The sequence below is a fragment of the Schistocerca cancellata genome, chromosome 2 (assembly GCF_023864275.1).
Source record: "Schistocerca cancellata isolate TAMUIC-IGC-003103 chromosome 2, iqSchCanc2.1, whole genome shotgun sequence".
NCBI classification, from domain to species: Eukaryota; Metazoa; Arthropoda; class Insecta; order Orthoptera; family Acrididae; genus Schistocerca; species Schistocerca cancellata.
The window spans coordinates 76,807,866-76,835,554 of NC_064627.1; the positions used below are offsets into that span (position 1 = coordinate 76,807,866).

At 46.3% G+C, this 27,689-nt stretch overlaps 1 protein-coding gene across 1 annotated transcript in view; it reads left to right on the plus strand.

Moving 5' to 3' along the window:
• Window positions 1–473: 473 nt before the first annotated feature.
• LOC126150978 (MFS-type transporter SLC18B1-like) overlaps window positions 474–27,689 on the plus strand; it is a 306,251-nt gene continuing 279,035 nt past the window's right edge. The window contains exon 1 of the mRNA XM_049915911.1: window positions 474–1,124. Coding sequence (XP_049771868.1) covers window positions 612–1,124 — 513 coding nt within the window. The 5' untranslated portion in view covers window positions 474–611. The remainder of the gene's footprint in view (window positions 1,125–27,689) is intronic.

The following is a 27,689-nucleotide window of genomic DNA, read 5'->3' on the forward strand; positions in this document are numbered from 1 at the left end:
GGTCAAAGCCGACGGGTGGGATCGGACGCTTCTGTCGACCCGGCCGTGTTTCTACTACTGTTCTCTGTAGCATCACAATCCTGACGAAAACAATGACAAACAGTAAAACACACCTTCCCGCCCGCAAAAAATTTCGTGTTCGAAGTAATAGCAGACTATCGTAATAGTAACAACGCCATCAACTGAATGTGATAACTTCTGTGAACTGCGTCAGTTCCCGTGTTTCGCTGTCGCCAAAGACATGTTGTTTTGGTTCGTAAATCTCATATTGTATGGATAAAAATTTTAAGAAATGAAGATTGAAAAAAAGTATTGTGCACGTTGTATTATCAGCGTTATTATTTTTGTGTTTTAAGATTTTTCAATGTGCGGTAATTTTAGATAAAAACGATGATTTTAAGTACAAAATGCCATAATTTTGTCTTCTGAGGTTGGCAACGCTGTTATGCAGTACAGTACCACAGTAGGCTGATTTCGTCTGCTATTTGCGTGTGCGAAAATGTTTAGTATTTCAATCGGTTATAGAAGGCACGTGAATCGTGGTGCTGGATGTGAAACTCAGTGAAATTGAATGTGGGGAGTTACTGTGTGCTTCACTATATCGTATAATTATGGCGAGTTTTGATATTTCCGTTTTGTACTCTGATGTGTATGGTGTTACGTCTGAAATTTCAGTTGGTACAGATGATTCCGATGATTTGGAAGGTAATTCAGATAGAGACAGTGATTCGCTAGGGTCCGAAAAAAACTTTAATTTCAATGGGTGTGGTGCGATGATAGGCAGGAATGTGGCACATAGTGCCGACGCTACATTAGTGACAATGGACTCCACATCTCGTGAGTTTGACAGTCACTGGAGAAGAGAAATAATAAGAACTGAAGAATCTGGAAACGTGAGGAAGTATATCAGAAGTCAGTCTCTATCGACATTTCAACAAGTGAAGTATACTGCTGGTGAAATCCGGTGCATCAGAGACCGCTTGTTGTTAGCACATAAGAGCTCGCGTTCTGGTTCCCTGAGAAACTTCACTCGTATGCAGAAATTGACACTGACGTCGTTGGCATTAGTCGACTTCACGAGCTTCTGTTCTATGTCGATCATGGCACCCTTTTTCCCTAAAGAGGTTTGTTTAGATTCTTTGAAAAATACTAGCAGCTATTGCGATGTAGTAAAAGTAAGCATGCTACACAAATATTTGAAACAATAATTTCTGCATATTGTAACAACTGATTGACCCAAGTATGGTATAAAATAAAAAAACATGAAACATGCTGAAAGGTGATGTTGTGTCATGTGACTCCTTTGAGCACTGATAACATACTTAAAACTACAGTGATTGGCATGCATGCTTTGATAAGTAGTTTGCTATCTCTTAATTTTTTCACCCTGTATCACAATTTGTGAAATAACACTGATCTCACAAACAATGTGAATCACAAGAGGTTATTATAGAATTTGGAAATCTAATTATCAGACAAATAGGACAGTTGTGGTAAATGGACTAATAAAAATGGTAACCTTATATACAGAAGAGTAATGTGTAGAGAGGAGCCCTAACTGTAGAGGTAGGCTATGCCTTGTATAGTATGTTTTATGGCACCTGGACTCCTTCATAGATTTGTGCACTTGCCAGATGAATAGTAGTGCAGCTTAAGAATTTCCTAATGTCATAATAACCGTACAATGAGTACTCTTATTCAAATAACCTATGAGAACGCAACTAGGTGAAGTTGACAACTGCCGACATTTTGACTGGTGCACACCGTGACATTTTCAAGGCAAAAGAACATGTCAACATCACCATTCCCTTAAGTTATTGAACATTATATACACTAGGAAAAACTCGGCTCTCATATGAGTTTTATTACCTTCTGCAGAGTGTTTTTGTGTTGTCTGTATGTGAAAAGACACCTAAATGTGGGCCCAGGATTCAAACCCAGACATCAGTGCCATACGAATTACACCTCAGCTCAAAGCATCAACTTACTAGGGATTTGCAACTTTCCTTTCAAGATCTGCAAAGCTCTTTTCCTTATTCTCTACACTTGAGCAACAACTTTGAAGCTGAGGGCAAGGCACTCACCTGCTGTACCTGTTTCCTGAAACTGTTTATCTCATAGCAGTGTAGGAGAGCTATTGAAGTGTTTGGGAGATCATATGACCAATTAAAGCAATGAAGGGTGTTTGGATGGGGTAGTTAGTTGCCCTCTATCTGAAAAAGGCACACATACTAGTTTAGCACACAGCTTTAATTTGTCAAATATAGTGAAATGAAATTATGACTGGATTGAGGTATTTTTGGTAGGGAGAGCAGCATGTTATTTTGGCTAGGTACTGATCAACATACATAGAAATGGTGTAGGGTGTGAGCCAGGGAATTATGTTGGGATCCTTATTGTGTGTGTGATATATATTAATCAACTGTCATACAATATATTAGTAACCCATACTTTTTGCATATGATGCTTTAGATGTTCAGGAATGTAGAATTTTGCACTTCACAAAATGAAAGACATAGGAGCACCTAAGATGTAGGGGTGAATTGTCGTCCAGCTATTGTACGAATGACTACTTATTGTCAGTGTGATGACAGGTGTGACAGGTTTTTCTGTAGTTCTCTGGCATCTTTGCATTGTCTCTTCAGTTCAGGATGACAGAGGGTCAGGTGAACCTACACTCAGTCGAACTGAAGAGAGAATGCAAAGATGCTAGAGGACTACAGAACAACCAGTCACACTGACACGACGACTGGTCATCTGCACAAGAGCTGGATGACAAGTCAAATTCAAGCACCCCTACATCCCAGATGCTCTGCACTTTAAGGGGGAGCCATGTGAGACCAACCTGTGAGTTGCATTGTTTATTCCTTGGAAGAGTAACTGATTTTGAGAGTTAGATGTTTATTCTTTGTTTTTCTTTAGAGCTGTTGCTAACTAAATAAATTTCTCGAAGTGGTTTTGGTTTCTGATCTGCACTACAGTAGGAGTTACAGTTGGGATCATTCAACTCAAACAAATGCCAGCATGAGGGGGATGAGCGGAATGATACATAGGCTCAATTGTAGATGAAGCAAGAGGCGTTAAAAGTTAAGAGCTAGACCACCTTGCATCTTGCGTAGTTCATGTACCATATATGTGGATAATATGCATCAAAATATTCTTTGGAGACTCATGATTATCTTACATATATTTCCTGAATTTACCTTCCAGTTTTAGTTTTATGATGAAAGTGCTTTAAATATAGGCAAGCGCGTTCAAATATTGCATGAATGTAAATATTAGGCTATGCTGCAGTTCTTTCTGTTAAAAGATTTTTTTATACTCTCTCTCTCTCTCTCTCTCTCTCTCTCTCTCTCTCTCTCTCTCTCTCTCTCTCTCTCTCCCCCCCCCCCCTTTTTTTTGGGGGGGGGGGGGGCGGCGAGAGGAGGTAGTGCAAGTGGCAAATTTCAGTTCATGGTTAGGATACTAGGAAAATGCATCCAGACTACATATTAGATTGCTTGAAAAATGGTTGTGTGTTTCATATCAAAATACTGTTGAAGTGTGTGGGACTCATACCAAAGAAGAGTAACAGGTGGTACTGAATCTTTGAAAACCTACTCACAAAGTATGAAGACCCCTGCATTGAGGGAGCAATATGTAGTATGTGATTTCATACATGCACGACGACCGTCACAGTAGGACCCATTGCACCTTTTGTTTTAAGAGAATGATAGTTTTAAATGTGTTTCTTAGTGTTAAGTGAAACTGATGGTTGTAGTACTACTTGTTGGCTTTGATGCATGGTTCATTTCAAGCTCGTTCTATGTGGTGATCATGAAGTCAGTTGTTACATATATGAACAGACACAAATAATATGAAAAATATTTACGTGCAGAAAAAACACGAAACTAATTCAACTGCTATCTGAATTAGGGGGTTTTGTCTGGGGACAACTAAATATGCAACAATCCTACTAACACAAAACTCAAGTAAACAGAATCCTTGGGAGAGGTGGGGGTGGGGGGACTGGTAACAGACATTTAAATGAAGCTCAAACAAAATTCATGATAACTCAAAACCCCACACAACTTGATGAATTGGCCTATCAGCTCAAATGACGCTTGCAGTACCGCAAAACCAAAACTCTCTCATGTAACAAATATGAAAAGCCTAACCTCACCAATGTGGGTGAAACAAACTTAACGAATACCTACCAACCACAATCCAACATACTTCCCTCCCTCCCCTCCACACGGAGGGTGGGACTGACATCATTTTTGCAACTACATGCACCCATGGGACCACAGGGTTTGCAGCCCTCCTTCCTGTCCGTACTGCAACTCTATCTTTCTAGTATCTTTTTTTTACCTCTCTGCCTCTGCTTCTGCCTTTCCATTGGATGGTCTTCTTAGTACGAGTTCTGGTTTGTGATTTTGAGCATTCACTTTCTTCCCTTCCAGCATTGTGTAACTTTTCATTCTTAGCTATGGTCCACTTGTTGGGTCTGACTTGGTACTTTTTGAAATTTTACAGAAGTGCATATTCTGCAGGGAAGGTCACACAGTGTGGTGTATATTCCACCTCTTTTGTCTTCTTACTTTGGACCATGCCTTTCTTGCAAAGGTACTACACCCAAAACTCAGCATGGTAGCCTAATGGCCCCTGCAGTCTCTTCAGATGGAAAAGATTATTATAATGCAGAGAGATATGACCAACGACATTCTCTTCCCTGTGTACAATGTTGGACATTTCTGAGAGCAAAATATTTCACCCAGTACTTGGTCTGTATGCAGAGTGATGGGGTTACTTTTACTGCAACAAAACCGTTATTTGTTGTTGCAAACATTGAAGACAGATTTGGGGAAGTTAAGTCTCTGAGGAAAACATGAAATGGTTCATATTTAAGTATAACTTCCTCTGCTGCACAATCTACAGCTCTTCAGGCATATGATTGTGTACGCGTCATACCTGAAGCCATTGCCCCCACACAAAACTTCTGACTTCTTATTCCACAAATGGATGAGAAACTATGGCCTAATCCCAGTGGTGAGATGTACATTTTATCAAACATATACAAAAATCACTCAGGAATAACCATAGGGATACATGTGCCTCTATGTTGGCTTTTGAAGGGAATATTCTCCCAGAGAAGGTTAAGGTCATGCTCTACATCCCCCTGCGGGCCCGGGGGTTAGAATAGGCCCGAGGTATTCCTGCCTGTCATAAGAGGTGACTAAAAGGAATCTCACACCTTTTGGCCTTCATGTGATGGTCCCCTGTAGGATTTTCCCGAAGAGCGAGCACTTGGGGAAGGGCGCCTTACATGGTGCATTGTGTCCATCATGCATTGGGATCTTTAGCCCGCATTCTCGTTGAGGCATTGCAGTCCCACTCATCCTCCATATCTTGGGTGAGGACACCTTCTTGGGTGTGTTTCTTCCACCCACTATGCAGTGTCGTTTTCTGTGCCGACAATGACCATGGAATTCTTTACACCTCATATCCAGCACGGTAGCCAGTCCGTTGTGGTGGAGCCACCATGTACCCTGTTGGTTGTAGCCCCCCTGACTACACAGGGATTACTCTGCTGATGCCTGTGTCGTTAACTCCCCACATATGTCAAGGAGTAGATGCCTGTCACCCTGGGTCATTGGGACTCCTGGCAATGGCCATTCTGCCAGGTGGCCATTGCTACAGCTGGGTGGCTCCTGTGGGGAGGGGGAGGTCCCATGGTCGGAGTGGGTGGCATCAGGGTGGATGACGCATGATGAAGCGTACCGTGTCATCACTTGCTGTTGGTAAAACGCCAGCAGTCTCTACGCATTCCAAGTCTCAGTACTTTGCAAGGAAGTACGATCCTAAATTGTTCCCCTCCCTGGCCACACTGTGGGAGGAACATCAGGCTAAGGATGGCAGCAAACTTTATTCGCACCGGTACCTCGTATGTATGAGAGCTGATGGGGATTCCTTTGTTTCTATGAAGCCTCAGTTTTTGTATAGCAGTTAGAGGACAAGTTTGGGGAGGTGGAGGGTTTGCCCAAAATGCGATAAAGGTCAGTCTTGATAAAAACAGCATCCTCTGCCCAGTCACAGGCATTACTTACTTGTGACAGCTGGTGGATGTTTCTGTTACCATCACACCTCATAAGAGCTTAAATATGGTCCAGGGTGTTATATTCCACAGGGACCTTCTTTTGCAGTCTGACGACGAGCTGCGCACTGACTTAGTGACGATGAGTTCATTCCGTCCGGCACGTCCATCGGGGTCCGAGGGATAATCAGGTTGCCACCGGTGCCTTCATTTTGGCCTTCAAGGGTGACACATTACCCGAGAAGGTCATGGTGATGGTCTACCGCTGTGATGTCAAGTCCTATATCCCTCCCCCAATGTGGAGCTTTAAGTGCTGGAAGTTCGGGCATATGTCTTCCCGCTGTACTTCTAGCATCACATGTCAAGATTTTGGACGTCCATCCCATCCCAGTAATTCATGTGCCCCGCCTCCCATCTGTGTCAGCTGCGGAGAGCATCATTCCCCTTGCTCACCAGACTGCAGTATTTTACAGCGAGAAAGGAAAATTATGGGATACAAGACCCTGAACCGGATGACCTACACTGAAGCCAAGAGGAAATTTGAGCATGTACATCTCATGGCTATGACCTCTTCTTATGCCGCCGCTAAGAAAACTGTTGTAGTCCCATCAGTTCTGCGAGTTCCAGTTGGCTACACCTGCCCCCTTGATGGCGGGGGGCACTACTGTCCCTTTTGCTCCTGCACCACTTACCTCGGGGCACTGTCCCCCCCAACCAGTCCTCACTTCTCAGCTGGAGAAGTGTACGCCTTTTTTAGGCTCCTCTCACTAGGAAGGGGTCCCTTGGGTCACCCCTTTCCCAGGTTTCTGCTAGTGGCAATGATGACACCCGCTGGTGGCTAAAGTGCCCAAAAGCAGCTAGTCATAGGGATTCACACTCATCCTCAGTTCCGGAGACTGAATCAGTGAAGCCCTCCCAGCCAGAGAAACCCAAGGAATAAGCGAGAGAAATCCAGAAAGAAGACCTCCAATACCAAGGCAGCTGCAGTGGTACCCACACCAACTCTGCCTACAAGCTCTGCGTCTGAGGATGAGACGAAGATTGTGGCATCCACTCAAGACCTAGATCTTGCCAGGCCCTTCAGAGACAATGGATATAGCCTGTTCAGGAAGTAAGTTGGTGGCAGCAGGTGACCCTGAGGCATAACCAACCTTCTTGCACACTTCATGCCTTCCCAGCCTCACGACAATGTCATCCTCCAGCGGAATTGTGGCAGTTTTTTCCGGCACTTGGCTGAACTACGGCAACTCTTCAGCTGTACAGCTGCATTCTGCATTGCCCTTCAGGAAACCTTGTTCCTGAAATGCGGACCACTGTCCTCCGTGGCTGTAGGGGATATTACAAGAACTGTAGTGACTATTATAGAGTGTCAGGTGGAGTTTGCTTCTACGTCCTGAACTCAGTATGCGGTGAACCTGCACCCCTTCTAACCCCTCTTGAAGCTGTGGCTATCAGGATAAGGACAACACAGGAAATAACTGTCTGCAATGTACATCTTCCTGAAGATGGTGCAGCACCCCTGAACGCATTGGCTGCACTGATTAACTCCCTAAACCTTCCTTCTTCTGGGATGTTTTAACGCTCAGAACACCTTGTGGGGTGGCACCATGCTTACTGGCTGATGCAGAGTTGTCAAAACATTACTTTCTCCATTCGACCTGTGCCTCTTAAATACAGATGCCCCCACACATTTCAGTGTGGTACATGGCACAAATTTGGCCATTGATCTCTCGGTTCACAGTTCTGGTCTTCTCCCGTCTATCCACTGGAGAGCACAAGATGATCTGTATGGTAGTGACCAGTTCCCCACCTTCCTGTCACTGCCCCGGCGTCAGGCCCATGGACGCCTGCCCAGATGGGCTCTAAACAAGGCAGACTGGTAACATTGATGTGATGGTTGAGCGGGTGACTACAACAATTGTTTCTGTGGCAGAAAATCTCGCTCTTTAAGTGTGCCCTGGTGAAAGGCAGTCCTTTGGTGGTCGCCGGAAGCAATGAAGGGGTGTAGGCGAGCTCTGCAGTGGCATAAGCGGCACCCTTCCCTGGCGCACCTATAGCCTTTATACGGCTCCATACCTGCATTCGCCAGCTTATCAAAAAGAGAGTGTTGGGAGAGATACGTCTCAACCATTGGGTGCCATATGTCATCTTCCCAAGTTTGGGCAAAGAGCAAATTGAATTTTGGGTACCAGACCCTAACAGGTGTTCCCGGTGTTAACATAAATGGTGTGTTATCTACTAACATAAACACAATTGCTGAGAACTTTGCTGAGCACTATGCTCCCACCTCTGCTTTGGAGAATTACCTCCAGCATTTTGCACTCTCAAAGGGTGGATGGAAAGGACAGTCATCTTGTTCACAACATGCCACAGTGAACCCTATAACACCCCATTTACAGAGTGAGAGCTCCTCAGTGCCTTTGCACGTTGCCCCGACACAGCTCCTGGGCCTGATCAGAACCACAGTCAGATGATTGATCATCTCTTGTCTGACTACAAGTGATATCTCCTCATCATCTTCAACCGGATCTGGTGCAATGGCATCTTACCATCACAGTGGTGGGAGAGCATCATCATTCCAGTGCTCAGACCCAGTAAAAACCCGCTTGATGTGGATAGCTATTGGCCCGTCAGCCTCACCAATGTTGTTTGTAAGCTGCTGGAACGTATGGTATGTTGGCGGTTGGGTTGAGTCGGGTCCTGGAGTCACGTGGCCTACTGGCTCCATCTCAGGGCAGCTTCAACCAGGGTCGCTCTACCACTGATAATTTTGTGTCCCTCGAGTCTGCCACCTGAACAGCCTTTTCCAGACGGCAACACCTGGTGCCGTCTTTGGGGAAGGACACCTTACATGGTGTATCATTGGTCCTCAGTGCACTCAGAACTTGGCACTCAGCATTGTAACGGCGTTGTAACCACTCCCATTATTCCTCAAATTGGGCCTAAACGCCTGATGGGTTGCACAAGTTACGCCCATAGTGCGTTCCCATCTGCACCTACGATCTTGGTGGACTTTCCATGGCACCCGAAATCCATCACGGTAGCCAGCCCGTTGTGGTGGGGTCGTCATGTACCCTCTAGGTTGTAGCCCCCTGACAACCCAGGGATCGTACTGCCGATACCTGAGCTGCACCCTCCCCACGTCGGCCAAGGAGTAGTTGCCCGTCTCCTTGGGGCATCGGGACTCCCGGCAATGGTCATCCTGCCAGGTGGCCCTTGCTGAGGCTGGGTGGCGCCCGTGGGGAGAGCCCCTGGTCGGAGTGGGTGGTATCGGGGCAGACGTTTCGCACATGAAACGTCAACATGTATCAGGTCGCTCTGCGGCCGAGTCTTTTAAAAAGAAAGGTCCTGTCTCTGGTTCTGGTTCTCCTGCCCTTTCCCCCTTGGCCACTCCCTGGGAGGAAGGACAGGCCCGCCGGCTTGGGGCGAAGTACTTCCCCTGCTATTTAGTCTGTTCTCGGACCGATGAGGGGACGTTCGCCACCTCCAAGCCCATGTTCTTTGTCCAGCACATCAAGGACATCTTCGGGGAAATCGAGGCTCTCAGTGAAATGCGTTCGGGGTCCGTTCTTATAAAGACCACCTCTGCCACACAGTCGACGGCGCTCCAGGCGTGCGACCGACTAGGGGACATCCCAGTGTCTATTGTGCCACATCTGGCTCTGAATAGGATGCAGGGGGTTATTTTTCATTGGGACTTCCTGCTGCAATCTGATGAGGAGCTCAGCGCCAACCTGGAGCGCCGAGGCGTGCATTTTGTCCAGCAAGTTCAGCGCAGCCCCAAAGACTGTCATATCGACACCAGAGCCTTTATCCTCGCCTTCGAGGGGGACGTTGTCCCAGAGAAGGTAAAGGTGATGTGCTACTAGTGCGACGTGCGACCTTACGTCCCGCCTCCTATGCGCTGCTTTCGGTGTTTGTGCTTTGGGCACATGTCGTCACGGTGTGAGGCTGAGCCCCTTTGTGGCGATTGTGGGCGTCCTCTTCGTGAGGGACATACATGCACCCCACCACCTCAGTGCGTCAATTGTCCTGGCATCCACTCGCCTAGATCTTTAGACTGCCCCGCGTATCAGAAGGAGAAGAAGATTCAAGAATTAAAAACTTTGGATCGTCTCTCTTATTCTGAGGCCAGGAAGAAGTATGACCGCCTCCATCCCGTGACGTTGACAACTTCGTTTGCCTCAGTCGTGTCCACTCCTTCCACAGTATTCTCACCTCTATCCTGTCCCCCCTCCACCTCCTCACCCCATCCGGGGTCTATGCCTCCGCCTCCCAAATCCCTCCCTTCCCAATCCTCCTCCCTCGCGGCCCCTGCCCCCTCTGCCCCGGGGGCCACCCTTCCTCCTCCTCCCCCTCCGTCACCTGAGAAGCGATCCTCTTCTCAGGCATCCATCGCGGAAACGTTCCGGACCCCGGCTTCCGAGGACCGGCGTTCCAAAGCAGACCCCGCGCGTGAGGACCTTCTTCGGGTCCAGCCCACCATCCCCATGCCTCATCGGCCTTCCAAGAAGGCCTCCAAGAAGAAATCTTTATCCCCCTCTCCACCCCGGCGCGTTTCGTCTGACGCTCCATCTGTGAGTCGCTGCTCCCGGCCGTCCTCAGTTTCGCCGGGACGCTCTGCTGCCAGGCGCTCAGCTGGCCCCTCGTCGGCGAATGAGGCTGCCCCTCCTATGCAACCTGGGAAAGCAGCCACCGCTGGCGATGATTCGACGGAACAGGATCCACCTCCCGCCGGTTGTAGCGTTGTTCCCTCGACACCTGGCCCTCCGTGGCCATCGAGGTGACCAGCTCTTCACCCGTTTCGTTCGCCCTCTTTTCTGACTAGCGATGGCGTTGTTACATTGGAACATAAGAGGTATTTGATCTAATCGGGAGGAATTACAACTGCTCCTCCGTCTGCACTGTCCGCTCGTCCTTGGTCTCCAGGAAACCAAGTTGCGCTCAACTGACCGTATTGCTTTTACCCACTATACCTCGGAGCGGTCTGACCTCCCCCCTGTGGACGGTATTCCAGCTCGTGGTGGGGTCATGTTGCTCGTTCGGGACGATGTCTATTACCATCACCTCCCATTGACCACCCCACTCCAAGCAATAGCTGTCCATATTACTCTTTCTGCCTTTACCTTTTCTGTTTGTACCGTCTACACTCCATCGTCATCCGCAGTTAGTCGGGCTGACATGATGCACCTGATTGTTCAGCTTCCTCCGCCGTTTTTATTGTTTGGCGACTTCAATGCCCATCATCCCCTTTGGGGCTCTCCTGCATCCTGTCAGAGAGGCTCCCTCTTGGCGGATGTCTTCAACCATCTCAATCTTGTCTGCCTCAATACCGGCGCCCCGACTTTCCTCTCGGACTCTACTCATACCTACTCCCACTTGGACCTCTTGATCTGTTCTACCACTCTTGCCCGTCAGTTCGAGTGGTATGTCCTTTCTGACACCTATTCGAGCGACCACTTCCCCTGTGTCGTTCATCTCCTGCACCACACCCCATCCCCACATCCTTCGAGCTGGTACATACCGAAGGCTGACTGGGGACTTTACTCCTCCCTGGCGACCTTTCCGGACCACGATTTTCTCAGTTGTGACAGTCAGGTCGAATACCTCACGGCTGTTATCATCAATGCTGCCGAACGTTCCATTCCTCGTACTGCCTCTTCTTCACATCGCGTTTCTGTCACCTGGTGGAATGAGGCTTGTTGAGGCGCTATCCGTGCTAGACGACATGCTTTACGCACCTTTCGCCGCCATCCTACGTTGGCGAATTGTATTGGATACAAACGACTCAGAGCGCAATGCCGTAGAGTCATCAAAGACAGCAAAAAAGCTTGTTGGGCCTCTTTCACCAGCTCCTTTAACAGTTTTACTCCCTCTTCTGTCATCTGGGGTGGCCTGCGCTGGCTGTCGGGCATTAAGGCCCACTCCTCGGTACCTGGCCTGACTTCAGGTGGTGAGGTCCTTGTTGATCCTGTGGATATCTCCAACACCTTCGACCGCTTTTTCGCGGAGGTTTCAAGCTCCGCCCATTACCTCCCTGCCTTCCTTCCCAGGAAAGAGGCAGCAGAGGCTCGGCGACCTTCCTTCCACTCGCTGAATTTGGAAAATTATAATGCCCCCTTTACTATGCGGGAACTCGAATGTGCACTTGCACTGTCCCGGTCCTCTGCTCCGGGGCCAGATGCCATTCATGTTCAGATGCTGGCACACCTTTCTCCGGCAGGCAAAAGCTTCCTTCTTCATACCTACAATCGCGTCTGGACTGAAGGTCAAGTCCCCATGCGTTGGCGTGATGCCGTCGTTGTTCCTATACCCAAACCCGGGAAGGATAGACACCTTCCTTCTAGTTACCACCGCATTTCTCTTACAAGCTGTGTCTGTAAGGTGATGGAGCACATGGTTAACGCTCGGTTAGTTTGGATTCTTGAATCTCGACGGCTACTTACCAATGTTCAATGCGGCTTTTGTCGCCGCCGCTCCGCTGTTGACCACCTTGTGACCTTGTCGACATTCATCATGAACAACTTTTTGCGAAAGCGCCAAACGGTCGCCGTTTTCTTCGATTTGGAGAAGGCTTATGATACCTGTTGGAGAGGAGGTATCCTCCGCACTATGCACAGGTGGGGTCTACGCGGTTGCCTGCCCCATTTTATTGATTCCTTTTTAACAGATCGAAAGTTTAGGGTACGTGTGGGTTCCGTATTGTCAGACGTCTTCCTCCAGGAGAACGGAGTGCCTCAGGGCTCCGTCTTGAGCGTAGCCCTTTTTGCCATAGCAATCAATCCAATTATGGATTGCATTCCACCTAATGTCTCAGGCTCTCTTTTTGTCGATGACTTCGCGATCTACTGCAGTGCCCAGCGAACATGCCTCCTGGAGCGCTGCCTTCAGCGTTGTCTAGACCGCCTATACTCATGGAGTGTGGCAAATGGCTTCCGGTTCTCTGAAGAGAAGACGGTTAGCATCAACTTTTGGTGATATAAAGCGTTCCTTCCGCCATCCTTACATCTCGGTCCCATTGTTCTCCCATTCGTGGAAACAACTAAGTTTCTAGGGCTCACACTGGACAGGAAACTTTGTTGGTCTCCTCACGTCTCTTATTTGGCTGCTCATTGTACACGTTCCCTTAATGTCCTCAGAGTTCTTAGTGGTTCATCTTGGGGAGCGGATCGCACTGTCCTGCTTTGCTTGTATCGGTCCATAGTCCGATCAAAGCTGTATTATGGGAGACTCGTCTACTCGGCCATCCCTCTTACGCCGTCTCAACTCCATCCACCATAGGGGGTTACGTCTTGCGACCGGAGCTTTCTACACTAGTCCTGTCGAGAGTCTTTATGCTGAAGCTGCCGAATTACCATTGACCTACCGGCACGACGTACTGCTTTGTCGGTATGCCTGCCAGCTGTTGTCAGTGCCTGACCACCCCTCTTATCAGTCCTTCTTCGCCGATTCTCTCGACCGTCAGTATGGGTTATATGTATCTGCCCTGCTGCCCCCTGGAGTCCGCTTTCATCGCCTGCTTCGACAATTGGATTTTGCCCTCCCTACCACCTTCAGAGAGGGTGAGAGCCGGAGACCACATTGGCTCCAGGCTCCGGTTCATGTTTATCTCGACCTCAGCTCGCTCCCGAAGGAGGGTACTCCGGCTGCAGTGTATTGCTCACGGTTTGTCGAACTTCGTGCGCGACTTGCCAGTCACACCTTTATTTACACTGATGGCTCCAGAACTGACGATGGTGTCGGCTGTGCCTTTGTCGTCGGGGCCATCACCTTTAAATACCGGCTCCTCGACCAATGCTCCAGCTTTACGGCCGAGCTTTTTGCTCTCCATCAGGCCGTTCAGTATGCCTGCCGCCACCGCCATTCATCGTATGTACTCTGCTCTGATTCACTTAGTGCTCTTCAGAGCCTTGGAGCTCCATATCTGGTCTATCCCTTGGTGCAACGGATCCAGCAGTCCCTCCATTCTTTCGCTGAGGTTGGCTCTCCTGTCAGCTTTCTGTGGGTTCCCGGCCATGTAGAAGTGCCTGGGAATGAGGCTGCTGATGCTGCAGCCAAGGCTGCAGTCCTCCTGCCTCGGCAGCCTCCCATTGTGTCCCATCATCTGACATTAGTGGGGTTGTTTGTAAGAGGCTTGTGTCGTTGTGGTGGGATACTTGGTCATCACTTCAAGGAAACAAGCTCCGGGCAGTAAAACCGTTCCCAACTGCTTGGACAACCTCCTCCCGACCATCTCGGTGAGAAGAGGTCCTTCTGACCAGGTTGCGGATTGGGCATTGCTGGTTTAGCCACCGCTACCTGCTCTCCGGTGACCCAGCCCCGCAGTGCCCTTGTGGTCAAGCATTAACAGTGCGCCATGTTTTATTGTCGTGTCCCCGCTTTAGTCAATCTCGTGTTGTCCTGTCCCTGCCATCTACTTTACCGGATATTTTAGCTGATGACACTCGAGCAGCTGCTCGTGTTCTTCGTTTTATAACTTTGACTGGCTTGTCCAAAGACATCTAACTATTTTCCTTATTTTATCTGCCTCTTTGTAAGGACTTTCTGGTGCCCCCCCCCTCCCCCCCCTCCCCTTGAGTTTTATTAGATTCCATGTGCTCTAACAGTTGTGACTGGGCGCTAATGACCTCAGTAGTTGAGCGCCCTTAAACCCCAACCAAAAAAAAAAAAAAAAAAAAGCTTTGTATGAACCTTTCACGTGGCCCTAAGGACTCCATTAACCCTGTGGCTCTCCGGTGTCACTTCTTCTTGATTCTTGAAGTGTTCCGGGGCTCTGAATTGGTTTACACGGGTGGCTCGATGGCTGATGGTCACGTTTGCTTTGCCTACATTCACGGTGGCCATATTGAACAGCTTTCCTTACCCAATGGATGCAGTGTATTCCCTGCAGAACTGGTGGCCATTTCTTGTGCACTCCAGTATCTCCTTTCATGCCCTAGGGAGTCTTTTCTTGTATATACTGACTCCTTGAGCAGCCTGAAAACTATCGAACACTGCTACCCTTATCATCCTTTGGTAGTGTCCATCCAGGAGTCCATCTGTGCTCTGGAACAGTCCACTCGTTCAGTGGTGTTCGTATGGACCCCTGGTCCCAGGAAATGAACTTGCTGACAGGCTGGCCAAACAGGCTACACGGAAACCACTTCTGGAGATGGGCATCCCCGCAACTGACCTGCGTTTGTTATTACGCCGCAAGGTTTTTCAGCTGGGAGACGGAATGGCAAAATCTCAGAATGCACAACAAACTGCAAGCCATCAAGGAGTCCACAAATGTGTGGAAGTCTTCGATGAGGGCCTCTCACAGGGACTCTGTGGTTCTCTGCCGGCTCCAAATTGGCCATGCATGGGAGACCCATGGCTACCTCCTGTGCCATGAAGACCCACCTCAGTGTCGGTGTGGTGTCTCGTTGACAGTGGCCCATATTCTTCTGCTCTGACCTTCTTTGGCTGCCCTGTGACTTCATCTTTGGTTGCCGGACTTTTTATCATTGATTTTAGCAGACAACGCCTCATCGGCTGATTTTCATCCGTGAGGGTTTTATCATTCGATCTGAGTTTTAGAGCATGTCCTTTGTCCCTCTGTGTCCTCCACCATAGTGGAGGTTTTAATGTGTTGCAGGGTGGCTGGCCTTTCCTTTTTATTTTTGTTGTCGGCCAGCCACTGCAATCCGCTTCCTTGTTTTACTTTCTTCTGACTGTTGTTTTCTTGTCTTTTTGTTCCTTTAGGTGTTCATTGCCTTTTCTTTGTTCTTGTGGTCTTTCCTTTCTTTCTGTTTTGTGTTATATTTCTCGCCTGTTTTATTCTCCCACTTGCGGCATTGTTTTATTAGGAACAAGGGTCGATGACCTCATAGTTGGTCCCTTCCCCCCTCTTTTAAACCAACCAACCAATCCCTCCCTGTTGCTTCTGCTCCACCTACTTCGGGAGCAACACCTCACAACCATCCCCACTTCTGAGCTGGAGAAGCATAAGTCTTCTTTGGATCCTCGGTAGGAAGAGGTCCCTTGGGGTAACTCCCTTCCCAGGTTTCTGCTAGTGGGAAAGAGGACACCCTCCAGTGGCTGAAGTGCCCAAAAGCAGCTGGTCATAGGGCTTCACACTCGTCCTCAGTCCCAGATACTAAATCAGTCAAGTCCTTCCAGCCAGGGAAACCCAAGGAGCAGTGAGAGAAATCAAAAGAGAAGGTCCCCAAGACCAAGGGAATTGTGGTGGCACCCACACCACCACTACCTACAAGCTCTGCATCTGCGGATGAGGTGGAGATTCTGACATCCATTGAGGACCTTGTCCTCGCTGGACCCTCAAACACAATGGGTATAGACTTCTCAGGCACTAAGTTGGTGGCAGCAGGTGACCCTGATGCTTAAATTGCCTCCTTGAATGTTGAATGCCTTCCCAGTCTCACAATGATGTCATTCAGTGGAATTGTGGCGGTTTTTTCTACTGCCTGGCTGAACTATGGCAACTTCTAAGCTTTTAACCTGCTATCTGCATTGCCCTCCAGGAAACCTGGTTCCCGGAAATGCGGACCCCTGCCTTCTGCGGCTATAAGGGATATTATGGGAACCGTAGCGACTATAATCAAGTGTCGGGTGGAGTTCGTGTTTGTCATACACTCTGTTTGTAGTGAACCTGTGCCCCTTCAAATCGCACTTGAAGCTGTGGCTGTCAGAATAAGGATAATGCAGGAAATAAACTGTCTGCAATGTATATCTTCCACCAGATGTTACAGTATCCCTGAATGTATTAACTGCACTGATTGCTCAGCTCCCTAAACTTTTCCTACTTTTTGGAGATTAATGCAGATTAACGCCCATAACTCCTTGTGGGGTCGTACTGTGCTTACTTCCTAAGGCAGAGATGTCGAAACTCTAATGTATCAGTTCAACCTCTGCCTCTTAAATACTGGGGTCACCACACATTTCATTGTGGCTCATGGTTGTTACTTGGCCATTCATTTTTCAGTTTGCAGCCCTGGCCTTCTCCCATCTATCAACTGGAGAGCATAAGACAGCCTGTGTTGTAGTGACCACTGCCCCATCTTTCTGTCACTGCCCCAGCGTGAGGCCCACGGATGCCTGCCTACATGACCTTTAAACAAGGTGGACTGGGAAACGTTCACCTCTGATGTCACTGTTGACTCTGCCCCCACATGGTAACATTGATGTGATGGTTGAGCAGGTGACTACCACAATCATTTATGTGGCAGAAAATGCGATCCCTTGCTCTTTAGGTTGCCCCCAGCGCAAGGCAGTTCCTTGATGGTTGCTGAAAGTCGCAGAGGAAATTACAGTGTGTTGGCAAGCTCTAGGTGACATAAGTGACATCCTTCCCTAGAGCATCTGATAGCCTTTAAGCGGCTCTGTGCCTGTGTACGCCAGATTATAAAACGACAGAAACAGGAGTATTGGGAGAGGTACCTGCCGATAATTGGGTGCCATACGTCACCTTCCCAAGCATGGACGAAGATCAGACGTCTTTTTTGGTACCAGACCCCAACAGGTGTCCCTGATGTAACCATCAATGACGTGCTATGTACCGATGCAAACGCGATTGCAGGCCACTTTGCAGGCCACTTTGCAGGCCACTTTGCAGGCCACTTTGCAGGCCACTTTGCAGGCCACTTTGCCGGCCACTTTGCAGGCCACTTTGCCGGCCACTTTGCCGGCCACTTTGCCGGCCACTTTGCCGGCCACTTTGCCGGCCACTTTGCCGGCCACTTTGCCGGCCACTTTGCCGGCCACTTTGCCGGCCACTTTGCCGGCCACTTTGCCGGCCACTTTGCCGGCCACTTTGCCGGCCACTTTGCCGGCCACTTTGCCGGCCACTTTGCCGGCCACTTTGCCGGCCACTTTGCCGGCCACTTTGCCGGCCACTTTGCCGGCCACTTTGCCGGCCACTTTGCCGGCCACTTTGCCGGCCACTTTGCCGGCCACTTTGCCGGCCACTTTGCCGGCCACTTTGCCGGCCACTTTGCCGGCCACTTTGCCGGCCACTTTGCCGGCCACTTTGCCGGCCACTTTGCCGGCCACTTTGCCGGCCACTTTGCCGGCCACTTTGCCGGCCACTTTGCCGGAGCCTCTGCATCGGCGAACTAACCCCCAGCCTTTCACACCCACAAACGGTGGATGGAAACTAAAGTCCTCTTGTTCACTAAACACCACACTGAAACCTACAACACTCCATTTATGGAATGGGACCTTCTTAGTGCACTTGCACATTGCCCCGATACAGCTCGTGTGCCTGATCGGATCCACAGCCAGATGATTCAACATTTCTCGTCTGATTAAAAGCGCCATCTCCTCATCATCTTCAACCACATCTGGTGTGATGGTGTCTTTTCATTGCAGTGGCGGGAGAGCACCATTATTCCGGTTCTCAAACCCAGCAAAAACCTGCTTTGATGTGGATAGCTATTGGCCTCTCAGCCTCACTAACGTTTATAAGCTGCTGGAACATATGGTATGTCGGCGGTTGGGTCCTGGAGTCACGTGGCCTATTGGCTCAATGTTAGGGCGGCTTTTGCCAGGGGTGCTCTACCACTGATATCATATCCTTGCCACATTATACGGGTGGGGTCTCAGAGGCCTGCTCCTGAATTTTATCCTGAATTTCCTGTTGCTCCATACTTTCCGTGTCCAAGTTAGTGCCTCCCGTAATTCCCCCATATCCAGGAGAATGTGGTCCTGCAGGACTCTGTATTAAGTGTATCACTATTTTTAGTCTCCATTATTTGTCTAGCAGCTGCTGTAGGGCCGTCCATCTCAGCTTCTCTATATGCAGATGACTTCTACATTTCGCACTGCTCTACAAGCACTGATGTTGCTGAGCAGTGCCTACAAGGAGCCATCAACAAGCCGCAGTTATGGGCTCACGCCCACGGCTTCCAGTTTTTGGCCACTAAGTTGTGTGTCATGAACTTTGTCAGAGTCGTACCGTTCATCCAGAACCAGAACTTTACCTTCATGATGATCCACTCACTGTAGTGGAGACATATCGATTCTTAGGACTGGTTTTCGATGCCCGATTGACTTGACGTACCCACCTTTGTCAGCTTAAGTGGAAGTGCTGGCAGCACCTCAATACCCTCCTCTACCTGAGTAATGCCAACTGGGGTGCAGATTGCTCTACACTGCTGTAGCTCTACAGAGCCCTTGTTCAATCCCGCCTTGGCTATGGGAGCTGGTTTATGGTTTGGTGGTGCCCTTAGCGTTACATTTACTTGACCCAGTGCATCACTGTAGCGTTTGCCTAGTGACAGGAGCGTTTAGAATGAGTCCAGTAGCCAGCGTCCTTGTGGAGACAGGAGTCCCTCCATTGCAGGTTAGGCATGCACAACTGCTGGCCAGTTACGTTGCACACATTCATAGTTCTCTTGTGCATCTGAATCACAGTCTCCTTTTCCTGCCCACTGCGGTTAATCTCCCGCATCCGTGGCCCAGGTCTTGTCTTCCAATTGCAGTTCATGTCCAATCCCTTCTTTCCGAACTGGAGTCCTTGCCTTTACCACCTGTGTATGAGGTTCACTCATGTACACCTCCATGGTGTCCACCTAGGCCGCGGCTTCGCCTGGACCTTTCACATGGTCCTAAGGACTCAGTTAACCCCATAGCTCTCTACTGCCACTTCCTCTAGATTCGTGACGTGTACCGAGGCCATGAAGTGGTATACACTGATGGCTCGATGGCTGATGGTCACATCGGCTTCATGTATGTCCATGGAGGACTTATTGTACAGCATTCCTTGCCTGCTGGCTGCAGTGTTTTCGCTGCCGATCTGGTGGCTATATCTCGTGCTCATGAGCACATCTGTTCATGCCCTTGTGAGTCCTTTCTTCTGTGTTTTGACTCCTTGAGCAGCCTACAAGCTATTGCTACCCTTGTCATCCTTTGGTAGTGACCATCCAGGAGTCCATCTATGCCCTGGAATGGTCCAATCATTCAGTGGTATTTGTCTGAACCCCAGGCCATGTCGGAATCCCACACAACAAACTTGCCGACAGGCTGGCCAAAAAGGCTACCTGGAAACTGCTTATGGAGATCGGCTTCTCTGCAAGGGATCTGCATTCAGTACTATGCTGCAATGGCATAATCTCAGCACGCACAACAAACTGCTTGCCATTAAGGAGACTACGAATGTGTGGCAATCCAGCCTCTCGCTGGGACTCTGTGGTTCTCTGCTGGCTCTGCATTGGCCATGCCTGGGTGACACACGGCTACCTTCTGCACCATGATGGCCGGCCAGAGTGGCCGTTTGGTTGTAGGCGCTTCAGTCTGGAACCGCGTGACCGCTATGGTCGCAAGTTCAAATCCTGTCTCGGGCATGGATGTGTGTGATGTCCTTAGGTTAGTTAGGTTTAAGTAGTTCTAAGTTCTAGGGGTCTGATGACCACAGCAGTTAAGTTCCATAGTGCTCAGAGCCATTTGAACCATTGCACCATGATGACCCACCTCAGTGTTGGTGGGGCGCCCGGCTGACAGTGGTCAATATCTTGGTGAGCTGTCTTTCTTTGGCTGCCCTGCGATGGACTCTTCAGTTACTGGACTCATTGCCATTAATTTTAGCTGACAACGCGTCATTGGCTAATTTAGTTTTACGTTTTATATGTGATGGTGGGTTTTATTATTCTATGCAAGTTTTAGTTCATGTCCTTTGTCCTTTTGTGTTCTCCACTCTAATGCTTTTAGGGTGGATGTTTTAATGTGTCACAGAGTGGCTGGCTTTTCCTCTCTATTCTCATGGTTGGCTAGCCACAGTCATCTGCCCTCTTGTTTTTACACCTTCTACCAGTTTCTTGCTTCTCTCTGTGGTGTTCTTTTCCTGTTTTGTCCATAGTAGTATTATTGATTGTCGTTCTTCTGGTTCTTCCTTTTTCCTGTTACTGTGCTGTATGTCTCCTTTTTTCTTTTTTCTCTTGTGTAATTATTTTACTGGGAACAATGGGCCGATGACCCTACAGTTTGGTCCCTCCCGCCCCCCCGCCCCCCTCTCTCTTTTAAATCAACCAACCAACCAGCATCATGGTAGTGTCCCTATCTTCTCCTACAGCTGTGCAGCATGCCACCAAACTTTTGCCTCACAGGGCGAAGTCACAAGCTACACAACCAGCAAGTTGGAAAAGACAGAAGAAACACTCCTGTGAAGTCTTTCTACATCCCTCCAGCCAACCAACATATGAGTCTTCCTCTGCTAACCGGAAAGCCTCAAAGAAGTAGAAAAAAAGGCATACGGTCTTCTTCTTCACAGATTCTGAGATCCCCTTCAACGGTGTTGCCACGTGATACCCACGCCCGGCTGACCTTGATATCGCTGGTGTGCACCATCAACCGTTCTGCTGCACTGAACTCTGCAGATTGACCGAGGGAGAATGCCCACACTTCTGTAGACCTCATGGAGTGGGATCCTCCTGCATCTGTGCCCTATAGTAGTCAGTCTTTGAAGGCTGGCACTCAGCAGCGACCGATGTGACACCTCTTCGTTTTTTCCTCAGCACGACTCTCCTCCAATGGAACATTCACAGCCTCCAATCCAAGAAAGAGGATTTATGGCTGCTCTTAGAATCACACTGCCCACTTGTACTTTGCCTTCAGGAGACAAAATTGTATGCTCACGACCGCTTTGAGCTTACATTTCTTCCCAATCCGTTTTGATCTCCCCCTCGAGGACGGAATTCCATCTCAAAGGAAGTCATGCTGCTCATAAAGGACTTTATGTCTCCAACATTGTCATCATTATGGGGTGTCCAGGACTCCTTCATACTCAGTTTGCTAGACAATCAAATCAAACAAATCGTATTAATGAGCTTTATTACAAAATGAAGAGAGACAATACTTTACTTTGTGATAACACAGATGTCACAAGCAAAGGGCAACAAACAAAATATTAAAGTTTCTTCAGTATAAACAATCCTAAGTTGTTTCGATACAAGTCACTAGTCTTGACGCTACTATTGAACTGGGCTACGACCAGTCGGCCACAGCCTTTGTGCCCTCTTCACATAGGGGCTGTTGCTGTCACATTATCATCCTGGAGAAGGGTTGGTCAGCATTTGATTGGCTGATGTCTTCTCACAGCCATTCTTCTCTGTCCTTCCTGACTGGTGTGCCGGAGCTTGACTTTACACTGTAACACAGGATGACATTCATAGTCAATCTATTTCTCTGCCTACTCACCTTCAAGTTGTTGCGGTTTGACTTTTCTTTCCTCACTTGACCTTTTCCTTTTCTACTGTTTACATCCATGTGTCTTCAATGTCACCAGGGCAGACTTCCTCCAGCTTATTGGGCAGCTACCTCACCCCTTTCTGCTGCTTGTTGACTTCAATGTACATCACCCCATTTGCAGTTCTTCCAGCACTTGTCAGACATACCCTCTTGGCTGACCTTCTTAATCAACTTAACCTCTTCTGCCTTAATACAGGAGCACTCAATTTCTTTCAGACTCGGCACACACCTATTCCAATTTGGACATATCGTTTTGCACTCGCAGCTTGCTTTGGTGAACTGACAGGAACCACTGCGGCAATACCATTGGCCTTCAGTATGATCCAGAAAATCAGAATATAAGGGGCTGTTAAATGAAAATGAAACAGATGGAAAAACATTAAGTAAACAGTTTATTATTTCAAATATAATCATCATAACTGTTAATACTTTTATCACACTGTCAGACAAGATGGTCAATAACTCATGGAAGAATGTTTGTGTTTGCCTACAGAACCATGATTTTACTCAGGCATGCAAGTCTTCCTGTGAAGCAAATCAAAGGCTATGAATATCATTCTTCAAGGCTCCTAAAATACAAAAATTGCATGGGGAGAGACTGGGACTGTCCACATGGACACTGCAAATTTCCAGGAATGTTGACAGATGGCATCCTTCCATTGCAGGTTAATGTCAGCCCACTTGTTGTCAAGGTTATTTTGACTACATTGCTGCACAGCTCTTACACATTGGCCACACAGTCCCAATCTCTCGCCATGCAATTTCCATATTTTTGGAGCTCTGAGAAAGACATTTTTGGCTGTTGATGTGCTGTGGAGGAAGAGGTGAACACCTGGGTACAATCATGGTTCCACAGATAATTGCATTTTTTCATGAAGGCATTGGACCCTTGTCTCACTGTGGGATAGATGTATTAACAATTATGACAGCTAATTTTGAAATAGTAAACAGATTACTTCTTTCCATTTCTTCTGTTTTCATGTGACTGTCCCTTTTACCATTCAGGGACATTGAGACTGCCTGTTCTGTTTGCATGCAAATTATGTTGTACCAAGTTGTGATGTGAATAGAATAACTAAAAGTATATAAAAAAGAAATATGTGATTACATTTTTTAATGGATTACAAAAGTTTTAAATTTATATTAATTAGAATGCTGTCATGTGGATAACACAAATTGTCTCCATGCAGGTATTCTGATATTGTACCTAGATTGTGATACTTCAGTTACTTCAAATTTAGAACATTTTTCAAAGAAAGTGTTGTGAAGTAGAATGAGCAGTGCTGGCATGTCAGACTTTGCAGGATTACTAGATGGAAGGTAACTCCCCCCCCCCCCCCCCCCCTCAGAAAACCCATAATATCAGTGCAGTTGTTTCTTACTTCCAATAAATGGTAGTAGTGCTAGGGATCTGGATTACTAGATGGCTAACCCAGTTCACAGTGCACCATCCCAGCTGCAGGGGCAAGAAAAATTTGACTTTCAGTATCTCATGTATTACTGATCAAATTTAAAATCCTGTTATAATCTGCTGGTTAAGAGGTATAATCTTACATTAATGGTTTAACACAGTAATGTAAGTATTACTGTTAGAAACATTGTATATGTCTTGGGGAGCATTACTCACAGGGTGCCAATTACCCAGGCTATATTCCTCAAGTATTATAGAATTAGAGGACTTTGTGACTTTTGACAAACTTTACACATAATTTGAAATCCTTATGAAATGCTCCCACCACTACCCCCATAAAATGATGAAAGGAAAAAAGTTTCACTTATTAAATTTTCACTATTCATGCACTAAAATTGCCACATCAAGCATGGCATTTGAATTTATTACAGCTTCACTACTAATTCTATTTGCAACACTTTTTGCAGACAGTATCTACAAATACCAGTGAATGGACCGTCAAAATTGTAGTATGGCTCATAGTTCAGGGAATATTGCATTATAATTGGCTAAAACAAAGTGCAGATTTCCCAAACTGGGCTCATCCAATGTTTGATAATGAGACAACTTATCAGCTTCTAACAAATTTTAAATATAATTTTAAACATTTTTTAAACTTTTCTCACATACATTCTTAACATCAAACATTTAACACATTAACTCGTTTGTGAAGTAATCAGAAGTTTGAAGCTCTTTTATACGTGGGAGACCCAGTCTTTAAAGAATTGGGGATATACTGGTAATTTCTAAAAGAGAAACCAGACATGAAAATTTGAGTCACATGCAAAAAGCTATTTATTTTATTAGTCTGTTTATGAGTGCCTTGGACCCTTGCTGTGAGTATCACTAGGATGTAGAACGTATCAGATTATTATAGTAATAATCATATGTCATGAAGCTTACCCTCTAAATCATATGTAAACAGATGCATGATAAGTGAGGTCCAAGTGTTAAAATAACAACACAGTTTATAGTACTGATAATGGTCATATGAGCAAATTATAAGGCTTACATTCTAATTCATATAAAAAGCATCCTGTCAATAACTGACATAACAGTGCTACATAGTCCTTATGGGAATGCTTAAAATTAAACACATTTCACCAAGTATTACACATTGCCAAAATTTCCTGTAAGGAATAGAAATAGCTGCCCAAAGGATAAAGTTTTAGTTTTTTTGTCATTTAGTCATATCCTCAATGACTGATTTGACATTAACTGGAAGTTTATTGTGTACTTTTTTACTTGAATAACATACTCTTTTGTTTACTACACAGAGTTTTTTTAATATGTTTGTGAAGATCATTTTACGTTTGTATCGTGATCATGATATATGCATTGTTTATTGTTCACAAAACACATTAGTGGAAAAGTATGCATGGTGAGGATGCCAAATTGTTTGAACAAATTTTTGCAGGAGCATCTACAGTGCACACTGCTCGCAATTCTGATGATCTCCTTGTGCGCAATAGAGACTTTACTTGTTCCTGACTGGTTTCACCAGAATATGCTGCCATATGTCATAAGTGAATGGAAATGTCTGAGGTATGCAGCTTTGATAGTATTGAATTCAGCATTTGCCATTCACTCAATTGCACCTGTTTGTACAGGTGCAATTGAATGAGTGGAAAATGCTGCTGAATTCAGCCTTTTACATAGGCCACTGATGTGAACTGATCAGTTTAAGTTGTTGTTAATGTTATCCCAAGAATGTGGAAGACTCAACTCTCAATACATCTGTCATCACATTTAAATTAAACATTTTCATGTTTTTTGTTTGCTGTTTTAAACTGTCCAGCTGCTTAGCTGGGTGGTAACGTGCTTGCCTCCCATGCAGCGGGCTTGGCTTTGATTCCCGGCCATGTTGGAGATTTTCTCTGTTTGTAAACTGGGTGTTGTGTTGTACTCATCATCATTTCATCCTCATCACCACATGCACGGTGTCCAACGTGGCGTTGACTGAAATAAGACTTGCAGTCAGTGGCCGAACTTCACCGGATGGGGCCTCCTGGCCAACAATGCCATATGCTCATTTCCATTTTTGTTTGAAACTGAATGAAATGAGTTTTGTTAACATTGTGGGACAGAACATTTGAAGTGAACAGATCTGGAACTTCTTTCAATGTACTGCTCGCAGTGTTCTCTATATTGCAGTCAGCTATTTTGTCAGTCAAAATGGTTGTCATCTACAGGTAGGGTGTGTTTTTTTGTGTCATACACTATGGCAGGTCATTGATAAAAATTAGGAAAATTAAGGGATCAAGCACCAAGCTCTGTGGCACTCCACATTTCACTATGCCTGAGTCAAAGCAGACAGGTGCCATTGCAGAATTAGTCAGTACTACCTCCTGACTTCTGTCATCTAGATATGACTTGAGCCACATTCCTACTTTATAATTTAAGCCATAGTGTTCAGTCTGTCAAAGTAGAATTTTGTGATATATACAGTAGAATACTGTAGAGAGATCACAAAAGATTCCAGGTGGTGACATTTTATTGTTGATGGATTTGAGGAGTTGGTCAACAAATGAGAAAATGGTGTTCAGTTGAAATACTCATTTGGAATTCAAACTGGTGATAGAAATGAAACTGGCTGGTAGTTGATAGCCTCAGATTTATCACCTTTATTCAACAGTGGTTTAACAGCTGCATATTTGAGTGTATTATGGGAATTACGTAGATATATAGACTCAACAGATATGTCGCAAATAAATTTAAGAATTAGTTGAGTACTTTGATAGATGTAGTATACACACCAGTGGAATTTTTTATTTTTTATTTGGCTTATTACCAACTCAGTCTCATCAGTTGAAGTTTGGGGTACATGCATCTGACAAGTTTTTGCTCTGCACTGGTTTCTGTAGAAGGTACATGGCTTCATCTAGAGTCCCTTTGCAACCAAATTGATCCACTACTGTCAAAAATGGTTGTTGAGAATATTGGCATATATTTTACCTTCATCTACTGTGCTTAAATTATGTCAGACTTCAATACTGTCTGTAGCTTCAGAAATTTTTCGTATCTCCACTTTGATCACCTTTCAAATTGTTTTTATGTTATCATTTGCACTGTAAATTTCAGATTTAATTAACATACTGGTGGTTTTTTAAATTAAATTCTTTAGGACACTATAATATAATTTGTAGTGCTCCCTAATGTGAGGTTTATTAGGATTTCTGATTAGAGTGTAAATCGTTATTTTTGTTTTACAGGATGTTTAGATTCCCTTAGTGAGCTACTGTCTCCTGCAGTGACCCAGGTCACCAGCTTCAGGAAGGGTAATAAATTCATGCCAAAATGGGTTAAATTTATCACTGACATTTTAAGCCTCATACACTATGTTCCAGTCTAAGTGCTGCAAATGTCTGCTGAGAGTTTCCAGATTCTAAACTACTCTTGGTAGCAGGACCTAACAACATGCATTTTCAACAGCTACCCATCATGTGACACGTGTTATCAATTGCGTTATTATCTACTAAAGTATTGTCAACCAGATTTGGGCAGTTCTTTGTCCCTCTTGTGAGGCAAGCTTACAATTGCCTGTAGCTTAAGAGCTCATTACACTCTCATAACCTGTTCTATTATTATTACAGGCAGAAAAAAAATTAAGTCATTATTACTGTAGTTTTTGAGAGCAAGCAAATTAAAAGCGATACTACTAGTTTGGAAGCTCTGTAAACAGTAATGGCATAAAAAGTAGTGTATTAACATACAGTTCAGTGCAACACCCCTCAAAGTGTTGATAAACACAACAATTTAACACCTGTAGACTTACACACTATACTATTTTTCATATATGCTATCACTTCACCTTTATCCATTGTATTTCTAGTGTAATAAGCCGCTAAGCTGTATTTATCTAGTTGCATCATATCATTCCTTGCCTTCAATCTTTTTCAGTAAAATATAATATATGGACATTGTTTACTGAATAACCGTCAT